The 25,630-nt window shown below is 41.5% G+C and overlaps 1 protein-coding gene across 10 annotated transcripts in view; it reads right to left on the bottom strand.

Annotated features, from left to right (window-relative positions):
- The window catches only part of LOC122560664 (ankyrin repeat and fibronectin type-III domain-containing protein 1-like), a 931,085-nt gene that overhangs the window by 690,126 nt on the left and 215,329 nt on the right, over positions 1–25,630 (bottom strand). For 9 of the 10 annotated variants that reach the window (XR_015760575.1, XM_087997831.1, XM_087997829.1 and 6 more), the window contains one exon: positions 17,794–18,023. Coding sequence is in view for 8 of the 10 variants with exons in the window: in XM_087997831.1 (XP_087853957.1) it covers positions 17,794–18,023 (230 nt within the window). In the remaining 2 variants the exon portion in view is untranslated. Of the gene's footprint in view, positions 1–17,789; positions 18,024–25,630 lie in introns of those variants that run through there. The other variant, XM_087997840.1, reaches the window with a different exon arrangement.

Below are 25,630 nucleotides of genomic sequence, written 5' to 3' on the forward strand. Positions count from 1 at the left end.
GAAGGAAATGGGCCAGGTGCTAGCAGGTGGGACTAGTTGGATTGGGATATCTGGTCGGCATGGACGCTTTGGACCAAAGGGTCTGTTTCTGTGCTGTACATCTCTATGATTCTATGACTCTAAGTGTAATTAGAATTATTTTCTTACGTGGAAGACTGGATTTGTCAGGCTGAATGAGCTTCCTCACTGTTATAATTTTGAAGTATAACAAAGGGTTATCACTGCCAATTAAACTGTAACCCCAGCATTAGGTACTTGTAGCAGAAAAAAAGATAAAATTGCAGAATATTTTGACAGATATTGAAGAGTTAAACAGTTGAGAGAGTGAGAGAGGAGAGACAGAAAGAGAGAGAGAAAGAGAGAGAGAACCTTCATCGAACAGTAGAAACTGAATAATGAAAACATGCCAATAAACAGAACAATAAGAGATGTATCATCCAAACAGGCATAAAATACTATAAATTGATAGATGGGAACCTAACACAGCAAATTACTGCCTCCCTCTGGAGAGCAACTGTCAACATCAATCTCCTTCAGTTCTGTCTGTGGACTTAATCAATTAGAATCATGTCAGCCACTCGGATATATTTTGGTACCACAGGAAGGAGATCCATGACAAAACGTGTTCTGATTTATTCTGATTTTACATTCAGGTAAAAAAGAAGTGACCAATATTTTCTCCTTAATTATTTTGTGAACAAATATTATATTCTAGCGTATTCCCGTATTTTTAAGTGAAATGTCGAAGAATTGCAAAGCAAAACAGGATTTAATGTTAACTAGCATACCTCACTACTTTTGTGTAAAAGTTCAAACTTACATCAGGAGCTTGGTCTGTTTCCTTTTTGGAGATCCATCATTGCATTACGCAAAAGATGAGAAAAGGTTTTCAATTTTAGCAGAACCCTATCACTCTGCTGACTTCCAGTTCTTGACCACGTACTATTAGATCAATGAGCACTCATTGCAATTACCATTTGTAAATCACGTAATTGGCCCAGAATCTCATTTGCTACCCAATTAGCAGACTTAGGAAGGAGGTTGGACCAAGGAGGCCACAAACCCAATTCAAAAGATGGGAATCAGCCATTGCTAAAGTGGCCATTCATCCAAAAAACCGAAGGAAGATCTGAACAGAAGGCAAGTTGATAGGGAAGTCCACTGTGACAGGACGACCCCTGGTTTTCCAACACATCACATGAGATTCAAATGAAGGCAGTGAGTCAGGCCCAAAACATCCTGTTCTGTGCCAGTGGCAATAGAATGCCTGCAAGACTAACTCAGAAAGCATGGCTAAGGTGGCAGACAAGTTCAGCTGCAGAGTAATGGAGAAGAAATGGGTGCAAAACTGGAAAGTCTTCAATTACCTTCTCGGGTCTGGAAATGTAAATTCAAAGAAAGAACCAAATGGCATGCATCATGCTCAGGAGTCATCAGAATGAAGGAAAGGTGCCTGATAAAAGCACTTAGGGATCTAAGGGGCAACATTTTCATACAGACGATGGTGCATGTATGGAATGAACTGCCAGAGGAAGTGGTGGAGGCAGGTACAATTACAACATTTAAAAGGAATCTGAAAAGGTTTATAAATAGAAAGGGTTTAGAGGGATGTGAGCCAAATGCTGGCAAAGTGGGACTACATTAATTTAGGATATCTGGTCAGCATGGACAAGTTGGACTGTCTCGTCAATTTCGTGTTGTATATCTCTATGACTCAGAGGTCTCCTGACTATGGGAAGGATGTGTGCTGAGTAATCTTGATGATTCAAAAGCATAGGACCTGTTGATCAGGAGGATGAAGTGCAGACTGCTGCAGCATGAGTGAATGGAAAGTTGGCAGTGGTAACCAAAACTGACATTGTCTTAACCCATCTTACTTTATCTGGTAGACCAAAAGAGAAGTTAAACATCAGGGTTAACAATAGGGCACCCCTGGACGATGGGGTACCATAATTCACATTGCTGACTGATTCTGAGCAGCGGACTCTTGATGTGACAAATTATCAAATCAGAGGGACAGTGTGCATGGAGAAACAGAATCTGTCATTGATAGAAGGAACGCATTTCCAAATCTTCAGGCTTAGCGTGCATGAGAATGCTCCCTGTGAAATGAGGGTCATCTCATTCCTTTAGGTAATAGACATTTTTGTTTACTGTCCTGATTTTCTTATCACCATTTATTATGCCACACAAGACCCTCTGTAAAGGGTCAAGGGTCTACACAATGACAAAGTTCACAATAAGTATGACACTTAAGAACTTGCGGCAACACATTTTACTAATGTACCCTCCGACAGCACAGATACCTGACCCTGAGTGAGTCCTTGCCTTTGTATTAAAAATAATGGCACAGAGTGAAACACTTATCTTATCAGAACTGGAGGACTCAAAATGCTGAATCAACTGTAACCAGTTCATAAAGGATGCAGAACAAACAACCCTACTCAACAGAGTTGAGGTACACAGCCTGGGGAGTCAAAACAAAACAGGAAGATATACCAGAAGAATCAGCATGCTGAAGTTACCCGAGATGGTACAGACTTTGGAGAATGAGCAAGTCTATTCATCTCATGTACTCCACAACAATTCGATAGTGTGAATGCATAAGCTCCATCACTGAAAGTGTAACCAATCTCTGAGAGAGTTATGTATGGCATCACTCAAAGTCAATACAGAAACAAAGAACTGATATGCAAAGGATACAGTACAAATGAGTCAGTGGTAAAAGAGACATGGAGTAGATACCAACAATGTCCCAGGTGGTGTCCGTTCCAATGGTGAAGGGAGCCATGAAAGGGCAGAGGAGGCAGCAGATGGTGATTGGGGCTCCATTATCATTACCCATCACCTTAGCCCCTCAGACAAATGAAGCATCTATGGAGTCAAGCACTGTGACCAAGGCTTAAATCACAGAACTGTCAGTGCCTACATGAGTGCCCCCTCACACCCAGGTGAATTGCCATGTGCATCTAAGTCTTAAACAAGCAATAATAAATCACCTCATCCTCAGCCACAGGGGAAGCAACTCATAGGAGTTCCCTTGAGCAGAAAGGGTGGTTACTTAGGTATTTATATTTCTGATTAATTGTGAAATGTTAAGCAATAAAGCACAGATAAAGTTGCTGCACTTAGTGACATAGAGCATAGAACTAGGCCCTTTAGCTTACCATGTCTATCCAACCGACAAACACGAAACTACTCTAAGCCCATTTACCTGCATTTTAAGTACTCAGCCCAATGCTTCTTAAATGTGAGGTACTTGTTTCACCAGCCTCATAGACAGCACATTCATATTTCTTCCACACTCTGAATGAAAAAATAAGGTTTTTCTCAGATCTCCTCTAAACCACATACACCTCAACTTAAACTTGTACACTCTGATCTTAGATTAATTTGCCAATGGGAAAAGTTTCTCATGATTTACACTGTCTATGTCTCTCATAATTTGAAACAGGCCTCCCAATATGCATCATCTCAGACTTATCAGGATTAAATTCCATCTGCCACCACCTGATCAATTTCACTCTGTAGCCTGAGACCATCCTCCCCATTATCAACAACACCAACAATTTTTGTGTTCCCTGCAAACTTACTCATTATACCCTCTACATTCACACTCAAGTCGTTAATATACATAACAACAAGCATTAATCCCAGCACCGATCCCTGTGAAACACTGCTGGTCTCAGGCTTCCAATCACAAAAACAACCTTCCTCCACCACCCTTTGCCTCCTAGTTGTAAGCTAATTTTGTATCCAGTTTTCCAACTTACCTTGGATCCCAGGGGCTCTTAGCTTTTGGACAAGTCTTCCATGTGGGGCCTCACTGAAGTCCACGTAAACCACATCAATTGCACTACCCTTATCAATATATTTAGTCACCTTTTCAGAAAATTCAATTAAATTAGTCAGACAAGTTTTCCTCAAACCAATCCATGTTGATAAATCCATCCCTTTCCAAGTGTTTTCATCCTAACCTTCAGAATTCTTTCCAATAATTTCCCTACCACTAACACCAGACTAATGGTCTGCAATTACCTGGCCTATCCCTGCTGCATTTCTTGAAGAAAGGAAGCACATCAACTATGCTCTAATCATCTGGCTCTTTTGTGGTCAGTGAAGCATTAAATATCTCCAACAGTACCCCAACAATCTCTTCCCTTACCTCCCATAGCAGCAAGTCATGTTTTACATCAGGCCGTGGGGATTTATGCACCTTTAAGACTGCTAAAGCAACTAATACCTCCTCTTTATAAATCTTACACATGTTCTAGAATCTCACCAGCCCAACTGAAATCCCTAGGTACAATGTCTTTCGCCTCTGTGAATACGGATGAGAAATATTCATTAAAGATCTCATCCACATCCTCTGTCTCATGCACAGATTGCCCCTTCGGTCTCTAAAAGGCCCCACACCTTCGCTGGTAATCCTCTTATTCTGAAAATATTTATAAAATGCCTTGGGGTTTTCCTTAATCCTATCTACCAAAGATATTTTGTGGCCCCTGTTTGCCTAATTTCTTTTTTAAGCAACTCCCTACACTATACTTTTGAAGGGCCTCCCCCATTGTTAACATGCTTCCTTCCTTTTCATTATCAAAGTCTTAATATCCTTTGACATCCACGATAGTTTGGACTTGTTTCTTTGTCCTTCAAACTTAGAGGAAAACTTTGGCCCTGAATTCTCACTACACTAGTTTTAAGGCTCCCACTTTCTAAATGTAGACCTACCTGCAAGCAGCTGCTCACGATGTATGTTTGCCTGATTATATATAAGGATATTGAAATTTGCCTTCCCCCAATTTAGACACTTCTGCATCATGTTTATCCTTTCCATACTGACTTTGAAACCTACTGACTTATGGTCACTATCCCCAAGCTACTCACCCACTGAAACTTCAACTACTTGACTAGTTTCATCGCCGACGATTGGGTCTGGCACTGCCCCATCTCTAGTGGGCAATCTATGTACTAGCAAAAAAAAGTCTCCTGGACACACTTCCAAACTTCCACTCCATTTAATCCTTTCCCGCTAAGGCAATCCCAGTTAATATTAAAGAAACCCCTATTTCTTTCATATATTTCTGCGATTTGCCTGCTCTTCAAGCTCCCTCTGATTGCTGGGACATCTGTAGTATAATCCTAGCAAAGTAACACCCTTTGTTTTATTTCTAAGCTCTACCCAGATGCCTCATTTAAAGACCCTTCTCGGGCATCCTCTCTCATTAGCGCAGTGATGGTTTCCTTTATCAATAATGTAATGCTCACACTTCGCTTACATCCTCTCCATCAGAAACTTTCAGACCCTGGAACGTTGAGCTGCCGATCCTACCCTTCCTTCAACCATGTCTCAGTAATTGCAACCATAGAGTGCTGATCGTTTACCCATAGAGTGCTGATCAACACTCTAAATCCATCCATCTTACAAGTCAACTTTGTTGCATTAAAAGAGATACAATTTCGCATTCTGGAGTGCCCATATGCCTTTTCAAGCACATGTCCTCTCCACCTGCTGGACTGTCCCAGGCTTCTTTCTATATCTGATTAGACTTACTCCCAACTTCACATCTGTGTCCCATCTCCCTGCCAAATGAGCTTAAAACCTCCCCAACAGCACGAACAAACTTCCAATAAGGATATTGAACCATTCTAGTTTAGATGCAACACATCCAGCTTGTAATTGGGCTGACCTGCATGTTTCCATTTCTTGTGTTATGAACCAGGCCAGACCTCCTCAAAACATTTCAAGAAAATAACCCAGACTCAACTTTGCTAGTTGTTTTAAGCAGGTGTGACATGGATACCCCAGGAGCGATGCAGCTGATCAAACCTTTAGTTTTAAACAAAACCAAATTTATTTATAAGATTATTGAATGAAACACAAACAAAAGAGAACAGAATACAGAATAACTTAATTTATACGAAAACCCAACAGATTATACCAACTTAATGATGATGTTCCCAATACTTACAACAATCCCCATAAACGCCCCTTGGCACCAAAGGAAAAATCAAACACAGGTTTTACAAGAGGGTTGTCACAGAGAGAGGATTAGCATGGACCTGCTTCTTTGGGTCCAGCAGCTTCAAAATTGCCTGACTGCTATCAGTGAAGAGCCAGACCACCAAAACCAAATCAAACCAGAGAAAAGCTGAGCTGAGAGAATTGGCCACTCCCTCTTCATTGTGCAAGCGGTTTTTTTTTCAAAAACTTGAACGCCTTTTTGTCTGAGGCAGTATCTGTTAGCTATAATCAAACTGGCCCTAAAACCCTTCAAACAGACTTTTTGGAGTCTGTGTCTTTATGACGTCTCTGAAAAAAATGCCAAAGACAAAATAATCTTGTTAAAAGAGCAACATTATCACACTTAATGGCAAAACACAGGAGAATAGGAAGTGAGGGTTGGCAAAACAACAAATACTGCTGGGAAAGATTGCATAATATAGAGAATTTGGAGCCTTCTTATGCTTATTTCCCCATCTCTTTGCTCACATTGTTCAGATGTCTGCCTCTGCTCAGCAGATGCTACTCTTCACCACTGGATGGGACAAATTGAAAGACTGAATCAAAAACAGAAATTGCTGGAGAAACTCAGCAGATCTGGCAGCATTTGTGCAGAGAAAGCAGAGTTAATGTTTTGAGTTCAGTGACCTTTCCTCTGAACTGATAGTACTAGGAAAAGGTGGCATAAATGTTGAAGACAGGACTGCTGGGGTGGGGGTAAAGGAGTGAGCAGATAGGAGAAGATTCAACCCATGGAGAGCGCGATGCTTTGATAAAGGGGTGGATGAAAGTATTTAAGGGTTTCATTCCATCAAAGCAGCATTCCAGCATTCCCTATACCTACCAGCCTTTCCTTTCATCCTAAGGGGAATATACTGTCTCTGGACTCTTGTTATCTCATTTCTGAAGCTTCCCATTTTCCAGTCATCCCTTTACCAGCGAACATTTGTCCCCAATCAGCTTTTGAAAGTTTTTGCCTAATACCTTCAAAATGAACCTCACTCCAATTTAGAACTTCAACTTTTAGATCCGGTCTATCCTTTTCCATTACTATTTTAAACTAATAGAATTATGGTCACTGGCCCCAGATTGCTCCCCCACTGACACCTCAGTCACCTGCCCTGCCTTATTTCCCAAGAGTTGGTCAAGTTTTGCACCTTCTCTAGTAGGTACATTCACATACTAAATCAGAAAACTTTCTTGTACATGCTTAACAAATTCCTCTCCATCTAAACCCTTAACACTATGGCAGTTGCAGTCTATGTTTGGAAAGTTAAAATCCCCTACCATAACCACTCTATTATTCTTTCAGATAACTGAAATCTGCTCACAAATGTGTTTCTCAATTTCCCGCTAACTATTAGGGGTCTATAATACAATTCCAGTAAGGTGATCATCCCTTTCTTATTTCTCAGTTTCACCCAAATAACATCCCTGGATGTATTTCCGCAAATATTCTCCCTAAGTACAGCTGTAACACTATCTCTTATCAAAACCTTCACTCGCACTCCTCTCTTGTCCCCCTTTCTACTCTTCCTGAAGTATTTATATCCTGGAACATTAAGTTGCCAGTCCTATCCATCCCTGAGCCATATTTCTGTAATTGCTGTGATATCCAAGTCCCATGTTCCTAACCATGCCCTGAGTTCATCTGCCTTCCCTGTTAGGCTTCTTGTATTGAAATAAATGCGTTTAATTTATCAGTCCTGCCTTGTTCTCTGCTTTGTCCCTGCCTGCCCTGATTGTTTGAATTGCTTATTTTCTCAACTGCACCAGTCTCACATTGATCACTTTCCTCACTATCTCCCTGGGTACCCCCCCCCCCCCCCCCCGCCACCCCGCCACCCCTCAACCTTCTCAACTCTAGTGAATACAATCCCAGGATCCTCAGCCACTCATCATCCGTGTGAATCTCCACCGGACACGGTCCAGTGTCAGCATGTCCTTCCTGCAGTGTGGGGCCATCTTGAGATAAATGGCAACATTACATTCGCTTTCTTAATCACGGATTCAATCTGCAAGTTAACCTTTAGAGAATCCTGGACTAGCACTCTCAGATCCCTTTGTACTTCGGCTTTATGAATTTTCTCACCATTTAGAAAATAGTTCATGCCTGTATTCTTTTTGTCAAAGTGCAAGACATCACATTTGCTCGTGTTGAATTTCATCAGCTATTTCCTGGCCCACTCTCCTAAACTATCTAAATCTTTCTGCAGCCTCCCCACCTCCTCAGTACTACATGCCTGTCCACCTAACTTTGTATCATCGGCAAACTTCGCTAGAGTGCCCCCAGTCCCTTCATCTAGATCATTAATATATAAAGTGAACAGCTACAGCCCCAACACTGAACCCTGCGGGACACCACTTATCACCAGCTGCCATTCTGTAAAAGAATATTTTATCCCAACCTTTGGCCTTCTGTCAGTCAGCCAATCCTCAATCCATGCTATTAGCTCACCTCAAACACCATGGGCCCTCACTTTGCTCAGCAGCCTCCCATGAGACACCTTATCAAAGGCCTTTTGGAAGTCTAGATAGATAACATCCACTGGGTTTCCCTGGTCTAACCTACTTGTTACCTCTTCAAAGAATTCTAACAGGTTTGTCAGGTACAACCTCCCCTTACTAAATCCATGCTGACTTGGTTTAATCCAACCCTGCACTTGCAAGAATTCTGAAATGTCATCTTTAACGATGGATTCTAGAATTTTACCAAAAACCAAGGTTAGGCTAATCAGCCTATAATTTTCCTTCTTTTGTCTTGATCCTTTCTTGAACAAGGATGTTACAATAGAAATTTTCCAATCATCTGGGACTTTTCCTGACCCCACAGACTTTTGAAAGATCACAACCAACGGCTCCACTATTTCCTCAACCACCTCCCTCAGAACTCTAAAATACAGCCATCAGGGCCAGGCGGATTTATCAATTTTTAGACCTTTTTAGCTTTCCTAGCACTTTCTCTTTTGTAATGGCTACCATACTCAACTCTGACCCCTGACTCTCTTTAATTGTTGGGATATTACTCATGCCTTCCACTGTGAAGACTGACACAAAGTATTTCTTAAGTTCTTTAGCTAATTCCTTATCTCCCACCACTAGCCTTCCAGCATTAATTTGAAGCAGCCCAATGTCTACTTTTGCCTCTTGTTTGTTTCTTATGTATTGAAAGAAACTTTTACTATCATTTCTAATATTACTGGCTAGCCTACCTTCATATTTGATCCTCTCCTTCCTTATTTCTCTCTTTGTTATCCTCTGTTTGTTTTTGTAGCCTTCCCAACCTTCTGATTTCCCAGTGCTCTTGGCCACTTCATAGGCTCTCTCTTTTTCTTTGATCCATTTCCCGACTTCCTCTGTCAGCCATGGCTGTCTAATTCCCACCTCCGCGCCCCTCCCCACTCCCCCCCTCCCCCCCCAACCCCGGATAATCTTTCTTGTCTTTGGGATGAACCTCTATACTGTGACCTCAGTTACACCCAGTAATAAGCAGGTTAGACCAAGGAGAACCAATGGATGCGATATACTTGGATTTCTGAAAGGCCTTTGACAAGGTGCCGTACAGGAGACTGCTGAATAAGTTAAGAGCCCATGTTGTTAGAGGCAAGGTGCTTACATGGATATAAGCTTGGCTGTCTGGCAGTAAGCAGAGAGTGGGGATAGATGACAACCAGTGACTACTGGTGTTCCATGAGAATCAGTGTTGGGACCACAGTTTTTCACTTTCTACATGAATCATCTAGTTGAAGGAACTGGTTCTGGGTCCTCTACTTTTTGTCATTTACATAAATGATTTGGATGTGAGCATAAGAGGTACAGTTAGTAAGTTTGCAGATGACACCAAAATTGGAGGTGTAGTGGACAGTGAAGAGGGTTACCCCAGATTACAACAGGATCTTGACCAGATGGGCCAATGGGCTGAGAAGTAGCAGATGGAATTTAATACAGATAAATGCGAGGTGCTGCATTTTGGGAAAGCAATGCTTAGCAGGACTTTTACACTTAATGGTAAGGTCCTAGGGAGTGTTGCTGAACAAAGAGACCTTGGAGTGCAGGTTCATATCTCCTTGAAAGTGGAGTCGTAGGTAAATAGGATAGTGAGGAAGGCGTTTGGTATGCTTTCCTTTATTGGTCAGAGTATTGAGTACAGGAGTTGGGAGGTCATGTTGCGGCTGTACAGGACATTGATTAGGCCACTGTTGGAATATTGCATGCAGTTCTGGTCTCCTTCCTATCGGAAAGATGTTGTGAAATTTGAAAGGGTTCAGAAAAGATTTACAAGGATGTTGCTAGGGTTGGAGGATTTGAGCTATAGGGAGAGGCTGAACAGGCTGGGGTTGTTTTCCCTGGAGCATCAGAGGCTGAGGGGTGACCTTATAGAGGTTTACAAAATTATGAGGGGCATGGATAGGATAAATAGGCAAAGTCTTTTCCCTGAGATCGGGGATTCCAGAATTAGAGGGCATAGGTTTAGGATGATAAGGAAAAGATATAAAAGAGACCTAAGGGGCAACTTTTTCACACAGAGGGTGGTACGTGTATGGAATGAGCTTCCAGAGGAAGTGGTGGAGGCTGGTACAATTACAACATTTAAGAGACATTTGGATGCATGTATGAACAGGAAGGGTTTGGAGGGATATGGGCCAGGTGCTGGCAGGTGGGACTAGATTGGGTTGAGATATCTGGTCAGCATGGATGGGTTGGACCAAAGGGTCTGTTTCCATGCTGTACATCTCTATGTCTCTATGATACAAAGATAGATGGGAGGGACAGGTGGTATTGAGAGGCGGGGAGGCTGAAGAAGGATTTAAACAGATTAGGAATGTCTGACGAAGTGTCAGATGGAATACAATGTGGGCAACGTGAATGGCCTGGACAGAGTGGACGATGTGTCCATTAGCAGAGACACCAGAACTCAAAGGCACAGTCTTAGAGTAAAGGAAAGACTGTTTAGAATGGAGAGTAGGAGAACTTCTTCAGCCAAAGAGTGCTGAATCTATGGAATTCATTGCCACAGAAGGCTGTGGAGGACAGGTCATGCACTTGCTAGAGAGAATAGAGGCATAGACTGTTTCTAAATGGGGAGAACATTCTGTAGTGCAAAGGGACCTGTGAGTCCTAGTCCAGGATTCTGTTAAGGTAAACTTGCAAGTTGAGTCGGTCGTTAGGAAGGCAAATATAATGTTGGCATTTATTTCAAGAGGACTAGAATATAAAACCAGTGGTGTACTTCTGAGGCTATATTAGGCTCTGGTCAGACCACATTTACAGTATTGTGAGCAATTTTGGGAACCATATCTCCGGAAAGATGCACTGGCACTGGAGCGGGTCCAGAGGAGATTCATGAGAATGATCTCAGGAATGAAAGGTTTAACATATGAGGAACGTTTGAGGAATCTGGATCTATACTTTATAGAGTATAGAAGGATGAAGAAGGATCTAATTGAAATTTACAGAACACTGAATGGCCTGGACAGAGTGGACGATGTGTCCATTAGCAGAGACACCAGAACTCAAAGGCACAGTCTTAGAGTAAAGGGAATACTGTTTAGAATGGAGGGTAGGAGAACTTCTTCAGCCAAAGAGTGCTGAATCTGTGGAATTCATTGCCACAGAAGGCTGTGGAGGACAGGTCATTGAGTATATTTAAGACAGAGATATATAGGTTCTTGATTGTCAAGGGAATCAAAGATTACAGGGAGAAAGTGGGAGAATGGGGTTGAGAAACTCATCAGCCATGATTGAATGGCAGAGCAGACTCAATGCGCTGAATGGCATAATTTCTGCTCATACAGCTTTTGGTCTTATGATCTTGTTCTCAGGTTACAGCAACATGGTGAGAAATAATTCTCATCAGCAACAACTTGTACCTCCCCATATACAAAGACCTTCAAAGCCTCCCAACTTAACAACAAGGCTCTGCAAAATTATATCTGAACAAAAATTGAAAATATCCAGCTCCATACACTATTGAAATCTGGAGGAAAGCTTAGCCAGAAAATATGCTCCCAAATCAACATCCTGTCTCCAACACATTTAAATAACACATCACTGATAATATGTCCTGATCGACCCATGTTGATACTACGGTCAAGAAAGCACAGCAACGCCTCTACTTCCTTAAGATGCTAAGGAAAGTCAGCATGTTTATAAAGACCCTTAACAATTTTTATAAATGCACCATGGAAAGCATCCTGTCTGAATGCATCACAGCATGGTATGGCAACTGCTTTTCCCAAAACCGAAAGAAACTACAGAAAGTTGTGAACACTACCTAAACTATCACGCAAACCAACTTTTTCAAACTGACAATCAGACACGGTGCAAAATGGGTTACCAATTCACTTTCAACTAATTTTGTGCTACAGTTCTTGATTAATTTGAACTTTAAACATCAAGTTGTGGAAATAAATTTCTCCAGTTCAGTCTCATTCTTGTTCAGTTGGTAACATTCTTAATTTAACTTTCTTTTGTTGAAGGCAATGTCATACAGATAAAAAATTGAAACCGAGCTGCAAACGGACTTAGAAAATATCATGGCGAGTAATGAAGAGCTGAATGTTCTCTTGAGTCCTGGCCAACATTCTTTCCTCACGAAATCTGCAAATCATGCGTCACACACCACTATTAATGCAACTTTGCACACAGCAAAAGAGTTGACATTTCTCTAAAAATTATGATTCTTATAATTTCACAAAACCCTATTGATCTATTATCTTAAGTTGAATGGTAACCCCAAAGAAAAACCTTTAGATTGGTTTCCTATGGGCTCCATCTGAAACCCCCTGGAATTATCATAGGAGACTTGAAAAATGTTTGGAATTTCATGCTAGTAAATCGGATTCAAAATAATTTGATGCATTTAAAATCAATATGAAGATAAAGAGGTGATTTTATGTTTCTACATAACAACAAACCAAAGTGAGCAGGCCAGTTATTCTCCCATTAAAGTACCAAAACCCCTAGAGGTATGAATAGCTGCAATATGGAAACCCTATTAAAAACTCAAAGAAATGAAAAATAAGGAAGGCTTTCTTCTAGACAACAGATGCACATGAAAACATAAATCCTGCTCTGCAAAAGGAATGTTTCTTTTTCCGATAAGGTGGCGGTGTTTTTCTTCAGATATTTATATCATGTTATTGCTTTCTCATAAACTTAATTGTTGGACAATTCATTTTACTGATGATTTTGGGGTTACTTTACCATACACGTTATTCTGAAATCTTGGTGTGGAAACAGCATCCATAAATATTTTGTCCATAAATGCTTGTTACACTCAGTACGCACCAGGCACTGTGAAATGATGGCAATTGGCACGTATGCTGTATACTTCACTACTTTCTTCAGCCCCACATCCTACAAGACAGTTTTGACATTTCCAAGTCTACCTTGTTGCAGTCAGCCTTTTGCTTAGCAGAAATTATTGCCTTTACTTCACAGCCATCACATTACAAATTAACCACTGTACTTCACTGCATTTCTCCACTACTGAGTATACACCCATCTGACTGTTCCTTCAATCACATGAACTGAGTCAGTCCTTTAGTCCACAGACTCTTTGAAAAAGATATCCAATTGGCTCCATTCTCCTGTTCTTTCCCCCTTCACCTTGGAACCTTTGCTTTTTCAAGTATTAATCCTGTTCTGTTTTGAGTTATTTGTGAAAGTGCTTTCACCACCCATTCAGGCAACAAATTTCATATCATAAACAATATACTGAGTAATAAACATTTACGTTCAGTTTCCTTGCCAATTATCTGAACTCTGAGTCCTTTGCTTGCTAATTATTCTCCTTACTTGCTATATGAGGTTTAATTTTATTTAATCTTTAAAACATTTCATAAACACTGCCCTTCTTCCCACCCACTACATTTCTGTAAACTACTTAATGTTACACATAAAGCACCATCTTAAGATGTTGCAGTTCACAAACATCCCTGCTCCCCAATCTGAATATTTGACTGATAAATTCAAAGGAAAAATAAATAAATTGAAAAGATAATGGAAATCCAACAACTCAATAATCAAAATAATCCATGAGCTAATGTATCAACCTTACAATACTTTTTGTGTGAATCTGCTTAATCCAAGAGTCTGTATTAATGAAAGAACAATATATACCCATGGTCTTTCATTCACAGTAAAATACAATAGAAGAAGCTGTCTTCTGCCTGGTCCCAATAAACAGCAAGTACAAAAATATTGCTTTCCATTTTCAGACATATAGAGATTTTAAGGTGCAGTCATCTGACCAAACATGGGAGCAATGTAAAGTAACTTAATTAAGGTTATCCGAGTACTCTAGCAAAGAGTGAAAATGAGTGTATTCTTACCCCAAAAAGCAGTTTCTTCATTGTAAACACTGACTACAGGTTCAAACCAGCAATATGAGATATATTTTTGCATGTCTCATCCTTCTCCTTGAATCTTTGAAGGTGGGTAATAACTGAGACTGTGGCTGAATTGAAATGCAGTGAAAATACAGGCAGAGTAGTTAAGTGCCTCATGTTTCTATGGTACTGCAGCTGTGATCAGTGTCCTTCCTCCAAAATTAAAAGACCACTTTTATTTATGAGGTAAACAACTTTTTGAAACTATACACGGAGGCATTAATAGCTTTATTATCTACCATAGAGTAATTGTCCCCTAATGACATTGTCAAACCCGGTAATTAGTAAGAAGATATGCTAGTCCTGCTACTATCCAATGTCACAGGTGATACTATAATTAATTTTTTATTCATGAGCAGTACGACACATATTGCTTTTTTTTATTAAAGTGGCAGTGCTTTAGGTGTAGACCTTTATTGTTTTGAAAGCAGTACGCAGTTCTGAATGCTGGTGAGAAGAGCAAACCTGGATTTACTTGAGGATGGGGCACAACTAAACCACAAAGCTACAACAAGAAGAACTTCACATTCAAGTCCCCAATGTTGGCATTAAATACAGCTCAGATTACAGTCACTGCATTTTCTATCAACTTATCCCACAAGAGGATCCTATTGTTTAGAAATCATGTAGAATTTTATAACTCCCCATCAACAGATTTTCAGGCAATCAGGCAGAGGAAGCCTTTAAAAATCCTTAGGTCACAATCCCACCATTTTTCTGACCTGCCACTGACCAGTTTGTAATTTTCCAGGGAGTTGCTGCGACAAGGACAGCCTGCCCATACTCTCTCTAATTGAGCACCTTATGTGGCCATTTATTGACCATGGGCTAGTGGTATTATCACTGGATGCTAATCCAGAGACTCAGGTAATATTCCAGGTACCTCAGTTCAATTCCTGCCATGGTAGATGGTGGAATTTGAACTGAATAAAAAAAGTCTTGAATTAAGAGACCATAAAACTATTGTCAACTATCAAAAGGGGAAAAAAAATCATCTGGTTCACTAATATCCTTAAGAGAAGGAAACTGCCATCCTTCCGTGGTCTGAACTATATGTGACTCCAGAACCATAGCGATATGGTTAACACTTAACTGCTTTCTGGGATTGGCAATAAATTAAGGCCTAATCAGTGACACCCTCATTCTATGAATAAAGCAAAAAAAAACTTAAGGGCCACTTCCTGCCTGATCACACATTTTCAGCTAACAGGAGACAGTGTTGGGGAAGCGTAGCAGATCAGCATTTTGTTTGGACATTGAACAGATAGATGATTGGGCACATCCGTCACAGCCCCCTTTCTAGGTCAGCACATGCAACTCCTCCAAGGTCCCCACACCCCCACCCCTCACCTGCATCATCACCTATTGTCAAGGTCCTTCGCATGCCCCCTTCCTCTCCATTAAGACCACTGCCCCCTCTCCCATGTTTCATCTCCATCCCTCCTGACGTTCATTTAAGTACATCATCCTGTGGGATTAGGCAGTTAGAATGGTGAAACTGCACAGAGACCCAGAAGTGGCCAGTGTCCCAGTGGCACTACTGTGACCACAAAGCTGCCAACCAATCTAACTGGCCAAGCAGCTCTCTGAAGTATAGCTACCTCCTGACACAAGTATAGAAATCCAACAGAGTCGAAGAATGTGGTGCTGGAAAAGCACAGTCAGTCAGGCAGCATCCGAGGAACAGGAGACTCAACATTGCCCTTCATCAGGAATGATGGAGGCTCAGCCTGAAATGTTGTCTCTCCTGCTCCTCAGATGCTGTCTGACTGGCTGTGCTTTTCCAGCACCACACTCATCAACTCTGATCTCCAGCATTTGCAGTCCTCGCTTTCACCATGGAAATCTAACCTTCAACTATTAACACTCTTCAGGTGGTGGTGTGGCAAACTCATCTGCCCATAATGTTCTGACCAGACTAAATCTCTCTCCACACTGTACCAAAATAGTGCTCAAGCTCAGATGGGTATCCACTCTATTGCATCAGCATGATCTTCGTCTGTTTCTCACTGTAGACTAGAACAGTTTGAGTAAAATTATTAGATGTCAGTTGCCTAACCAAAAGGTTCATTTCAGAAGGATCTAATATTTAAGTTTGTAATTTAAGTTAGATGAACCATTACAATGTATCACTCAGAACTAACTATCTAACAAATTACATTTTTCACACACAAATCCCACAATGAGAGATGTAGATACATTCCTCACACACAGAGTACCTGTAGACTGATATACTCTTAACATTTGGAATACCATAATTAATGAAAGAGTGATATATTCTTCATGCATACATTACTGTAGCAAGAAGGAGGTGATGTATCCCATTGCTTCTGAAAAATCATTAAAAACATTGCTTCTGAATTAATGGGGAACATGTAAAGTTCCATCCTAGCTCAAGATATCACTCATTCATCTATCTGAAAAAAAAAATCAATAGTGCCTGTAGTACAAGTATATAACTACATGTTAAGTCAACTGAGTATGTTCCAATGGAGCAATGTTCATTGAACAATGTGCGAGTTTCAGGTTTTGTTGGTCATTCAAAATTGGTTCAGTTTTAAGGTATTTTAAGCAAAGTGAGTTAAGCAGATGTAATAGAAGGCACCAAACACACGATAAGGGAAGTGGCATTGCAGGAATAGAGATCACTATTGTTATAGGAAGGATAATGATTTATAGACTAATTCCTTTGTGGAATTTAGAGAGAAATAATTGCAAAAGCAAATGCAATGAATATGGTGATCAACAATTCACATGAAGAATTCAGATTCTTCCCTAATTTGTCATGCTTCCTAAGTATTCAAAACTCAGTATGCAATAATTCTATACCATATTGGACTGCTCAGTGACTGAACAAAATATTACTTATACTTAACCGAAAAAGTGAGGCATAGGTTACAATCAAACCCCTAAATACTTCAAAATATGATTTAGAAATGCGACAAATGAATATCGTATAGTCACAGCACAACTTCTAAACTTGACGATTCTAACAAAACCATAAATTCTAAAGTCACATGTGAATTGAAATGCAACAAACACAGTTCACTTCTTGCATATTAATTCTTAATTTCTTGAAGAGAAGGAAAAAAACATAGGTTTCCCTTTAGCAAGCACATATACTGCAACTTTCAATTGTGCACCATATTCCAATCACTGGTAATAACGTTTCAACATTTTCTTTTTTTTCTGTATGTATTCATTGACTCGAACACTCCATGCCGGTGTTTATACACCACACGTTCACCACTTCTCTTTCCAATCTCACTTATATTACCAGACACATGCCTCTGCAGCCTATTCCTTTCATCCATAACTTTCCATCTCTGTTTACACAATTTGTAATGCGAAAGCTTTTTTAACTGACACCAACAAATCAAAAGTAATCTTACTCACAAATTTTCTTCTGAGATTGACCTTCACTTTCTCCACTTTGCTCTCTGAAGGATCCTGTGAATACTCCAACCAGCCAAGATGCTCATCCACTGATATACTCTTCCTCATATAGACAGATCTGGATCTGAAGTATGTGAAGGGTGATTCATTGATTTCTGTTCCCAAATTCCACGGTTTGCTTGTATCTTCAGTGACTTCATCCTCATCATCCTCTCTTCTCCAGGTCTTCTCTAATGAGATGATCAATTAAAAAGTCATCAGTATAATTTCACAGAAACAGGGAAAATGTATTATTTATGACAGCTACTCAGTGACTTTTTTTTTGACTATTAGGCAGTCTGCATAGAATGACTGGTTCATCCAGATAAAATTATCTCCTATATAAAGCCACAGATTCAGAAGTTTTAAATAAAGCAAAAGATTCTGCCTTAAATCTTCATTCCTTCCACCACTGGTACATAGTGGCAGAACAATTAGTAATCAGTGATGTCATGCAACACTGTCACCTGTTATTTCCCTTTCAAGCCATACACCATCCTAACTTGGATTTTTTTTGCCAGGTGCAGCTCGATTTTTACACAATCATTCTGTCACATTGAAACTTGCAATGAATTAACTGAATTAGTCTGGTTATTTTGCTGCATTAAAATATCTCACAGCCACAAAATTAGATTCGGTAATAAGCCAGATATAGTTAAGAGTGTAATGCTGCATGAACATTTCTGTCACAGCATCCAAATCTCAGGGAACCAAGAAATATAAAGAACAAGTTGGAAAGTAGAGGTCATAATGGAAAGTGGAACAGGTTCAGAGGCCACATAGTCTACTCTTGCTCCATTTCTTACCTTATCAAGCACATTACAATCAGTGTGTGTGAGAAATGTAATTTGTTATAGTATACCATGCGTGAATGATACATTGTAGTGGTCCATCTAACTTAAATTATAAACTTAAATATTAGATCCTTCTTAAAAGAACTTTTTAGTTAGGCCACTGACATCTAATAATTTTACTCAAACTGTTGCAGTCTACAGTGAGAAACAGACAAAGATCATGCTGATGCAATGGGGTGGATACCCATCTGAGCTTGAGCACTATTTTGGTACAGTGTGGAGAGAGATTTAGTCTGGTCAGAACGTTATGGGCAGATGAGTTTGCCACACCACCACAACGCTTCAGGCATTCCTGATGAAGGGCAATGTTGAGTCTCCTGCTCCTCGGATGCTGCCTGACTGGCTGTGCTTTTCCAGCACCACAGTCTTCGAGTTCTTGGCTGTTAGCAGCAAGGCTCTATTTGTGTGTGTCTGTGCGAGAGAGAGAGAGAAAGAGAGAGACAGAGAGATATTCAAAGTTTGGGTGAAGATTTGTAGCTCGGGTGCTCGTTGTTGTGGTTCTGTTCGCCGAGCTGGAAATTTTTGTTGCAAACGTTTCGTCCCCTGTCTAGGTGATATCCTCAGTGCTCGGGAGCCTCCTGTGAAGCGCTTCTGTGGTGTTTCTTCCGGCATTTATAGTGGCCTGTCCCTGCCGCTTCCGGTTGTCAGTTTCAGCTGTCCGCTGTAGTGGCCGGTATATTGGGTCCAGGTCGATGTGTTTGTTGATAGAGTTTGTGGATGAGTGCCATGCTTCTAGGAATTCCCTGGCTGTTCTTTGTTTGGCTTGCCCTATAATGGTAGTGTTGTCCCAGTCGAATTCATGTTGCTTGTCGTCTGCGTGTGTGGCTACTAAGGATAGCTGGTCGTGGCGTTTCGTGGCTAGTTGATGTTCATGTATTCGGATCGTTGGCTGTCTTCCTGTTTGTCCTATATAGTGTTTTGTATACTACATTAGTTTTGCTCATGCTGGGTATTTGGGTCCTTCGTTCTGGTGAGTTGTTGTCTGAGGGTGGCTGTTGGTTTGTGTGCTGTTATAAGTCCTAGTGGTCGCAGTAGTCTGGCTGTCAGTTCTGAAATGCTCCTGATGTATGGTAGTGTGGCTAGTCCTTTGGGTTGTGGCATGTCCTCATTCCGTTGTCTTTCTCTTAGGCATCTGTTGATGAAATTGCGCAGGTATCCGTTTTTGGCGAATACCTTGTACAGATGCCTAAGAGAAAGACAACGGAACAACACATAGAGATATATAGAGAGAGAGAGAGATTTGTATGCATAATTGTTTGTTGGTGGTAAAATATTTGTGTTTTGTTTCCCTGGAGCTCTAGATCCAGAGGTATTTTGATTTTATTTTGCACTGCAAGAATTTAAGATAGTTTCCTTTGAGAGAGAAATTTCTCAAGACATCGATAGTGATTGGTGCATTTTGAAGGTGTAGTGTTGGACTGGTTTAGCCGAATAAATGAGAATAGATTGTTTGAATTAACTAGCTGCAATTGAGAACACGTAGTAATTGATAGATTAGTAAGGGACAATTGCAAGTTATAAAGTTAGGGATTGCTTATACTATTGACAAAGCACTACCAAAATTGAATGGCATGAGGAAGTGATTTATGAGAGCAAAGATAATACATTAATTGGACTGAAATATATCGTAGCATGGATAAAGGGACTGCAGTTGAGATATTGAGTAAGAAATTTCCAGTGGCAAGAAATGATATTGTAAAAGTTTCTGAGAAATGGGAAAAAAGAACTAAGGATTTATTGACTAAATGGCCAAAAGAAGGTACCTTTGAGATATATATATATATATGTGCAATGAGATGGAAGGACTAATTAAGAACTAAAGGTAAGTCTAAAAATAGAAGCCAAAACAGGGATCAGGAGATGGAAATATGAAACTTTTCAGGAAAGAGGGTGAAGAATTGAAGGCAGCTTGTCAGGCACCTGTGGTGACAAGGAAAGCTGCAAAAGAACAAGCTGAGCAATTACGGGAAACAGAAAAGCAGGAATCAGCCCCCCTCTATACCTAGATGTGGAGGAATTGAATAGACTCCTCCCTACTCGAACGAAGAGGCATTGAAGCAGTGTCCAGAGACAAAGGGAACAGTAGAAATAGAGGGACAGTTAGAATGAGATGGAAGTGTGGAAGACAAAAATGAACTGAGGGAAAGAAGAGAAAGAGAAAAAAGGGACAGGCAGGTGGCATGGTGGCACAGTGATTAGCATTGCTGCCTCACAGCGCCAGAGACCTGGGTTCAATTCCTGCCTCAAGCAACTGTCTGTGTGGAGTTTGCACATTCTCCCCATGCCTGTGTGGGTTTCCTCCGGGTGCTCCAGTTTCCTTGCACTGTCCAAAATAATGTGCAGGTTAGGTGAATTGGCCATGCTAAATTGCCCGTAATGTTAGGTGAAGGGGTAAATGTACTGGAATGGGTCTGGGTGGGTTGCTTTTCGGAGGGTTGATGTGGACTTGTTGGGCCGAAGGGCCTGTTTCCATACTGTAAGTTTTCTAAGCTAAAAAATAAATAAAATTATACAACGAGAGCAAGAAAAGCTGAAACATGAGATTCTACGTGAGCTAAGGGAACAAAATGCAATTGAGGAATACTCAATGCGATACGAAAGAAGGGCTGAAGAGAAAAGCAGTGAAAGTGACGCAAAGCAAGCAGAAAGAGATGATGGGAGTCAAGAAAAGAAAAAGGCCCCAGTACCTAAAGAATGGGAGGAATTAGAAATAGCATCGGACTCAGAGCCCGAGGGGAATTTATTGAGATGTAATGTCGGTAAAGGGAAAAGGGCCAAAAGGGAAGGATGCTACCGCTCCTTAGAAAAGAGGGAAGAAACCCACAATACATTCCTTGGGGAACTCAGGATCTGGAAGGGCTGAAGAATGCGCTGCCCAGTTTACATGAGGGAGCAGGAAAGTGGATCAGGGCTTTTGAAGATGAAACCACAGGGCAATTGTTGGCTATAGGAGATTTGAAGGCACTGCTGGTGAGGTTGGTAGGGCTCCCGAAGTAAGAGGAAATAGTGCTCTGAGCCCATTTGAAAAATGCGGCAGACAATACAATAATTGATGGGGTCAGGTTTGATAGAATGAGACAGAATGTATGGCAGGCCTTGAGGGACTGTTATCCACCCAAAATGGACCCCCAGGCTCTGAGAGGGGATTCACTGGGAGAAAATGAAAACCCGGCTGCCTACTCGGAGAAACAGTTAAAGAAGTGGAGGCTGGAAACAGAGCAAGACATAGAGACTAATCAGTTGCTGACCACAATGTTCCGAAATTCCATTATTGAGGCAATGCCATCCCAAGTCAGGTCAAGACTAGAGGAGGTGGTGGGTCTAACATCATCAATGAGCCACCAGGAATTTAGAGATCATGTTGCTCATGCAGTTGAAAGGTTTCAAAGGACAAAGAGAAACTGTCTGAACAGCAGGAGAAGGTGAAAAGGAAGCTGGCGCAAATGCAGCTCGAAGAACTTAAAAAGAAAGAAAAAGAGAAGACTAAAAAGGTATTGCCAGTAAGAACCAACACAGTAATCAACATTGGCATGAACCAAGTGCCAGCGGAAGGGGGGGTCCTATCAGGTAGCCAGACAGGGGTCAGAAAGTCCCATGTCAGCAATGGAGATGTTTAGAGAAGCTTTCCTGCAGGTGACGTATCCAGGGCAGGGCAGATTTAAACAACAGCCTAAACAGAACTGAAGTCTCCAAGGACAGGGACGTAGGAATGGGGGACTAAGGTACATGATAAATAATCAGGCTCAAGGGGGGGGGCAGAAATGATGCACTGGGGATGCCATCAACCAGGTCACGTTAGGAGGATTTGCCCTAATTGGACTGGGCCCTCTCTGCCCTACAGTGGGCCTAGACGGCAGGAATCCCCAGTGGCCACTTCCCAGACACCGACAGGCCCAGTAGTACCTGTTAACCCGTATGGGATGTGTTAGGGATGCCCTGAGAACCTGGATGGGAAGGGGCACTACCCTGTATTAGCATGGGAGGCTGATCAAGAACCAGTAATACAAGTTAATACTGAAGGGCAGCAGACACCAGTGATGATAGACACTGAAGCTACATACAATTGTGTACAGCCGCCATATGCCTCTCACCTTCCCATGTCAAGTAAATTTGTTAAAACTATAGGGTTCTCAGGGAAATCACAGTTAACTCGATTTACAGCTCCAGTAAGATTAGAAATAGAAGGTAGGGAGATAGTTCTGCCAATATTAGTGTATAAAGTGACGCCAATTAACTTGTTAGGTAGGGATGCTTTACTACAGTTAGAGGTAAGATTGGAGTGCATACAGCAGGGCTTGGTCATAGAAAAGGCCAATACACAATTACTGATGCAAGAAGTTAAAGATGTTAATGTTTATTGGATAGGGGATATAGCAAATAATATTCAAGACATTTCGGAGATGTGGGAAGCAGAAGTGTTGACGATGTTGACTAAAGAAAGGCCACCTAAGTCTGAGCTGCACTGTACAGTGATATTTGATGAGTCTCAGGATGAGGTGTTAGAGAGGCAGTGGCAGCAGGAAGTCACTACTCCACAACATTTGAGGAGTGAAGCAATAGTATTAGGGGAGCAGGGGGTGATCCTGCAAATAGAGAGAAATGCATTCCTGGAAGAGTAGTATAGTGTATCAGGTGCCGCACCACATGTAACCTTACTGGTAAATAAGGGATATCAATCTAAAGACTTAGGACCTATGGCCAGGCATGTAGAAGCAGTTAGGGAATGGCATATGCTCAGTACAGGGGTTTGGGAATCCAGGGATGGCAGCTATATTAAAATCCTAGCATGCTGCAACTTGACAGGGAATCTGAAGGAAGTCAAGGTAACACCCCAGCGGAGCATGCCAGTAACAGTGGAGGAAGATGATCAATATGGCAATGAGCAATTGGATGCATTACTAGCCACAGAATGATACAGATGTGGGGAGAGTGAAATCAGTTAGCCCAGTAGAAATAAGGTTGAAACTAGGAGCTGAGACAGTAGAGAAATTTCTGACGAATGAAATTATCCTAAGGTTTGGTATAACATCGGAAATTAGTTCAGACAATGGGTTTGCCTTCATTCAGAAAGCAGTTAAGTTGCTACTGCAGTCTTTGAGAATCAAACAGAGGTTTGGGTGCGTGTCACAGGGTATGGTGGAAAGGATTAATGGGACATTGAAAGCCAAATTAAACAAGATCTGCGCAAGGACCAACCTTAATTGGGTTGATGCACTGCTGCTGTCGCTAATGAGTTATCATATGCAGACTAATCGCATGACCAATCTAACACACATGAGATGCTCACAAGTAGACCTATGCCAGTGCCCAGGTGGAGAGGCCCATACGAAGGGCCTAGTTTGGAGCGGTTAAGCTTAGAACGCAAGCAATACATGCAGCAGCTAACTATGATACATGAGACTATCCACCTGCAGGAAACACAAAGGCCCCTGTCAACGAGGAGGGGCCTATTAAATCCGGGGATTGGGTGCACATATGGGTTTTTTGAAAACGCTGGAATGAGCAGAGGAGAGAGGGACCTTTTGCAGTGACTAAGGCATCACCTACTGCCATCCAAGTGGAAGGATGACACATATGGTACCACCTGAATCATTGTACTAAAGCTCTTCCACCAGCACAAACTAACTCTAACACTGAGGTAAATGGAGCTGAGGCCGAGGAACTTGGACAGGGGCAGGCCACACAGGAGGCTAATACCCCTCAGCAGGGTTCCCAATAAGGTACAGGTGAAGTTCTTGGAGATACTGATCATTCCAGGTGTACAGGAATGGTAACTTTTTTTTAATATTCAGTAGTGGGACTTGGGAATGGCTGGCTGGCCAGCAGTTGTTGCAAGAAAAGCTGAAACATGAGATTAGTGTGCTGCGTGAGCTAAGGGAACAAAATGCAATTGAGGAATACTCAATGCGATACGAAAGAAGGGCTGAAGAGAAAAGCAGTGAAAGTGACGCAAAGCAAGCAGAAAGAGATGATGAGAGTCAAGAAAAGAAAAAGGCCCCAGTACCTAAAGAATGGGAGGAATTAGAAATAGCATCGGACTCAGAGCCCGAGGGGAATTTATTGAGATGTAAAGGGAAAAGGGCCAAAAGGGAAGGATGCTACCGCTCCTTAGAAAAGACGGAAGAAACCCACAATACATTCCTTGGGGAACTCAGGATCTGGAAGGGCTGAAGAATTCCTGAAGAAGGGCCTGTGCCCGAAACGTCGAATCTCCTGTTCCCTGGATGCTGCCTGACCTGCTGTGCTGTTCCAGCAATAAAGTTTCAACTGAAGAATGCGCTGCCCAGTTTACATGAGGGAGCAGGAAAGTGGATCAGGGCTTTTGAAGATGAAACCACAGGGCAATTGTTGGCTATAGGAGATTTGAAGGCACTGCTGGTGAGGTTGGTAGGGCTCCCGAAGTAAGAGGAAATAGTGCTCTGAGCCCATTTGAAAAATGCGGCAGACAATACAATAATTGATGGGGTCAGGTTTGATAGAATGAGACAGAATGTATGGCAGGCCTTGAGGGACTGTTATCCACCCAAAATGGACCCCCAGGCTCTGAGAGGGGATTCACTGGGAGAAAATGAAAACCCGGCTGCCTACTCGGAGAAACAGTTAAAGAAGTGGAGGCTGGAAACAGAGCAAGACATAGAGACTAATCAGTTGCTGACCACAATGTTCCGAAATTCCATTATTGAGGCAATGCCATCCCAAGTCAGGTCAAGACTAGAGGAGGTGGTGGGTCTAACATCATCAATGAGCCACCAGGAATTTAGAGATCATGTTGCTCATGCAGTTGAAAGGTTTCAAAGGACAAAGAGAAACTGTCTGAACAGCAGGAGAAGGTGAAAAGGAAGCTGGCGCAAATGCAGCTCGAAGAACTTAAAAAGAAAGAAAAAGAGAAGACTAAAAAGGTATTGCCAGTAAGAACCAACACAGTAATCAACATTGGCATGAAC

The sequence above is a fragment of the Chiloscyllium plagiosum genome, unplaced genomic scaffold (genome assembly GCF_037043375.1).
Source record: "Chiloscyllium plagiosum isolate Xiang-an unplaced genomic scaffold, Cpla_swu_hap1 HiC_scaffold_20, whole genome shotgun sequence".
In the NCBI taxonomy this organism is placed as follows: domain Eukaryota; kingdom Metazoa; phylum Chordata; class Chondrichthyes; order Orectolobiformes; family Hemiscylliidae; genus Chiloscyllium; species Chiloscyllium plagiosum.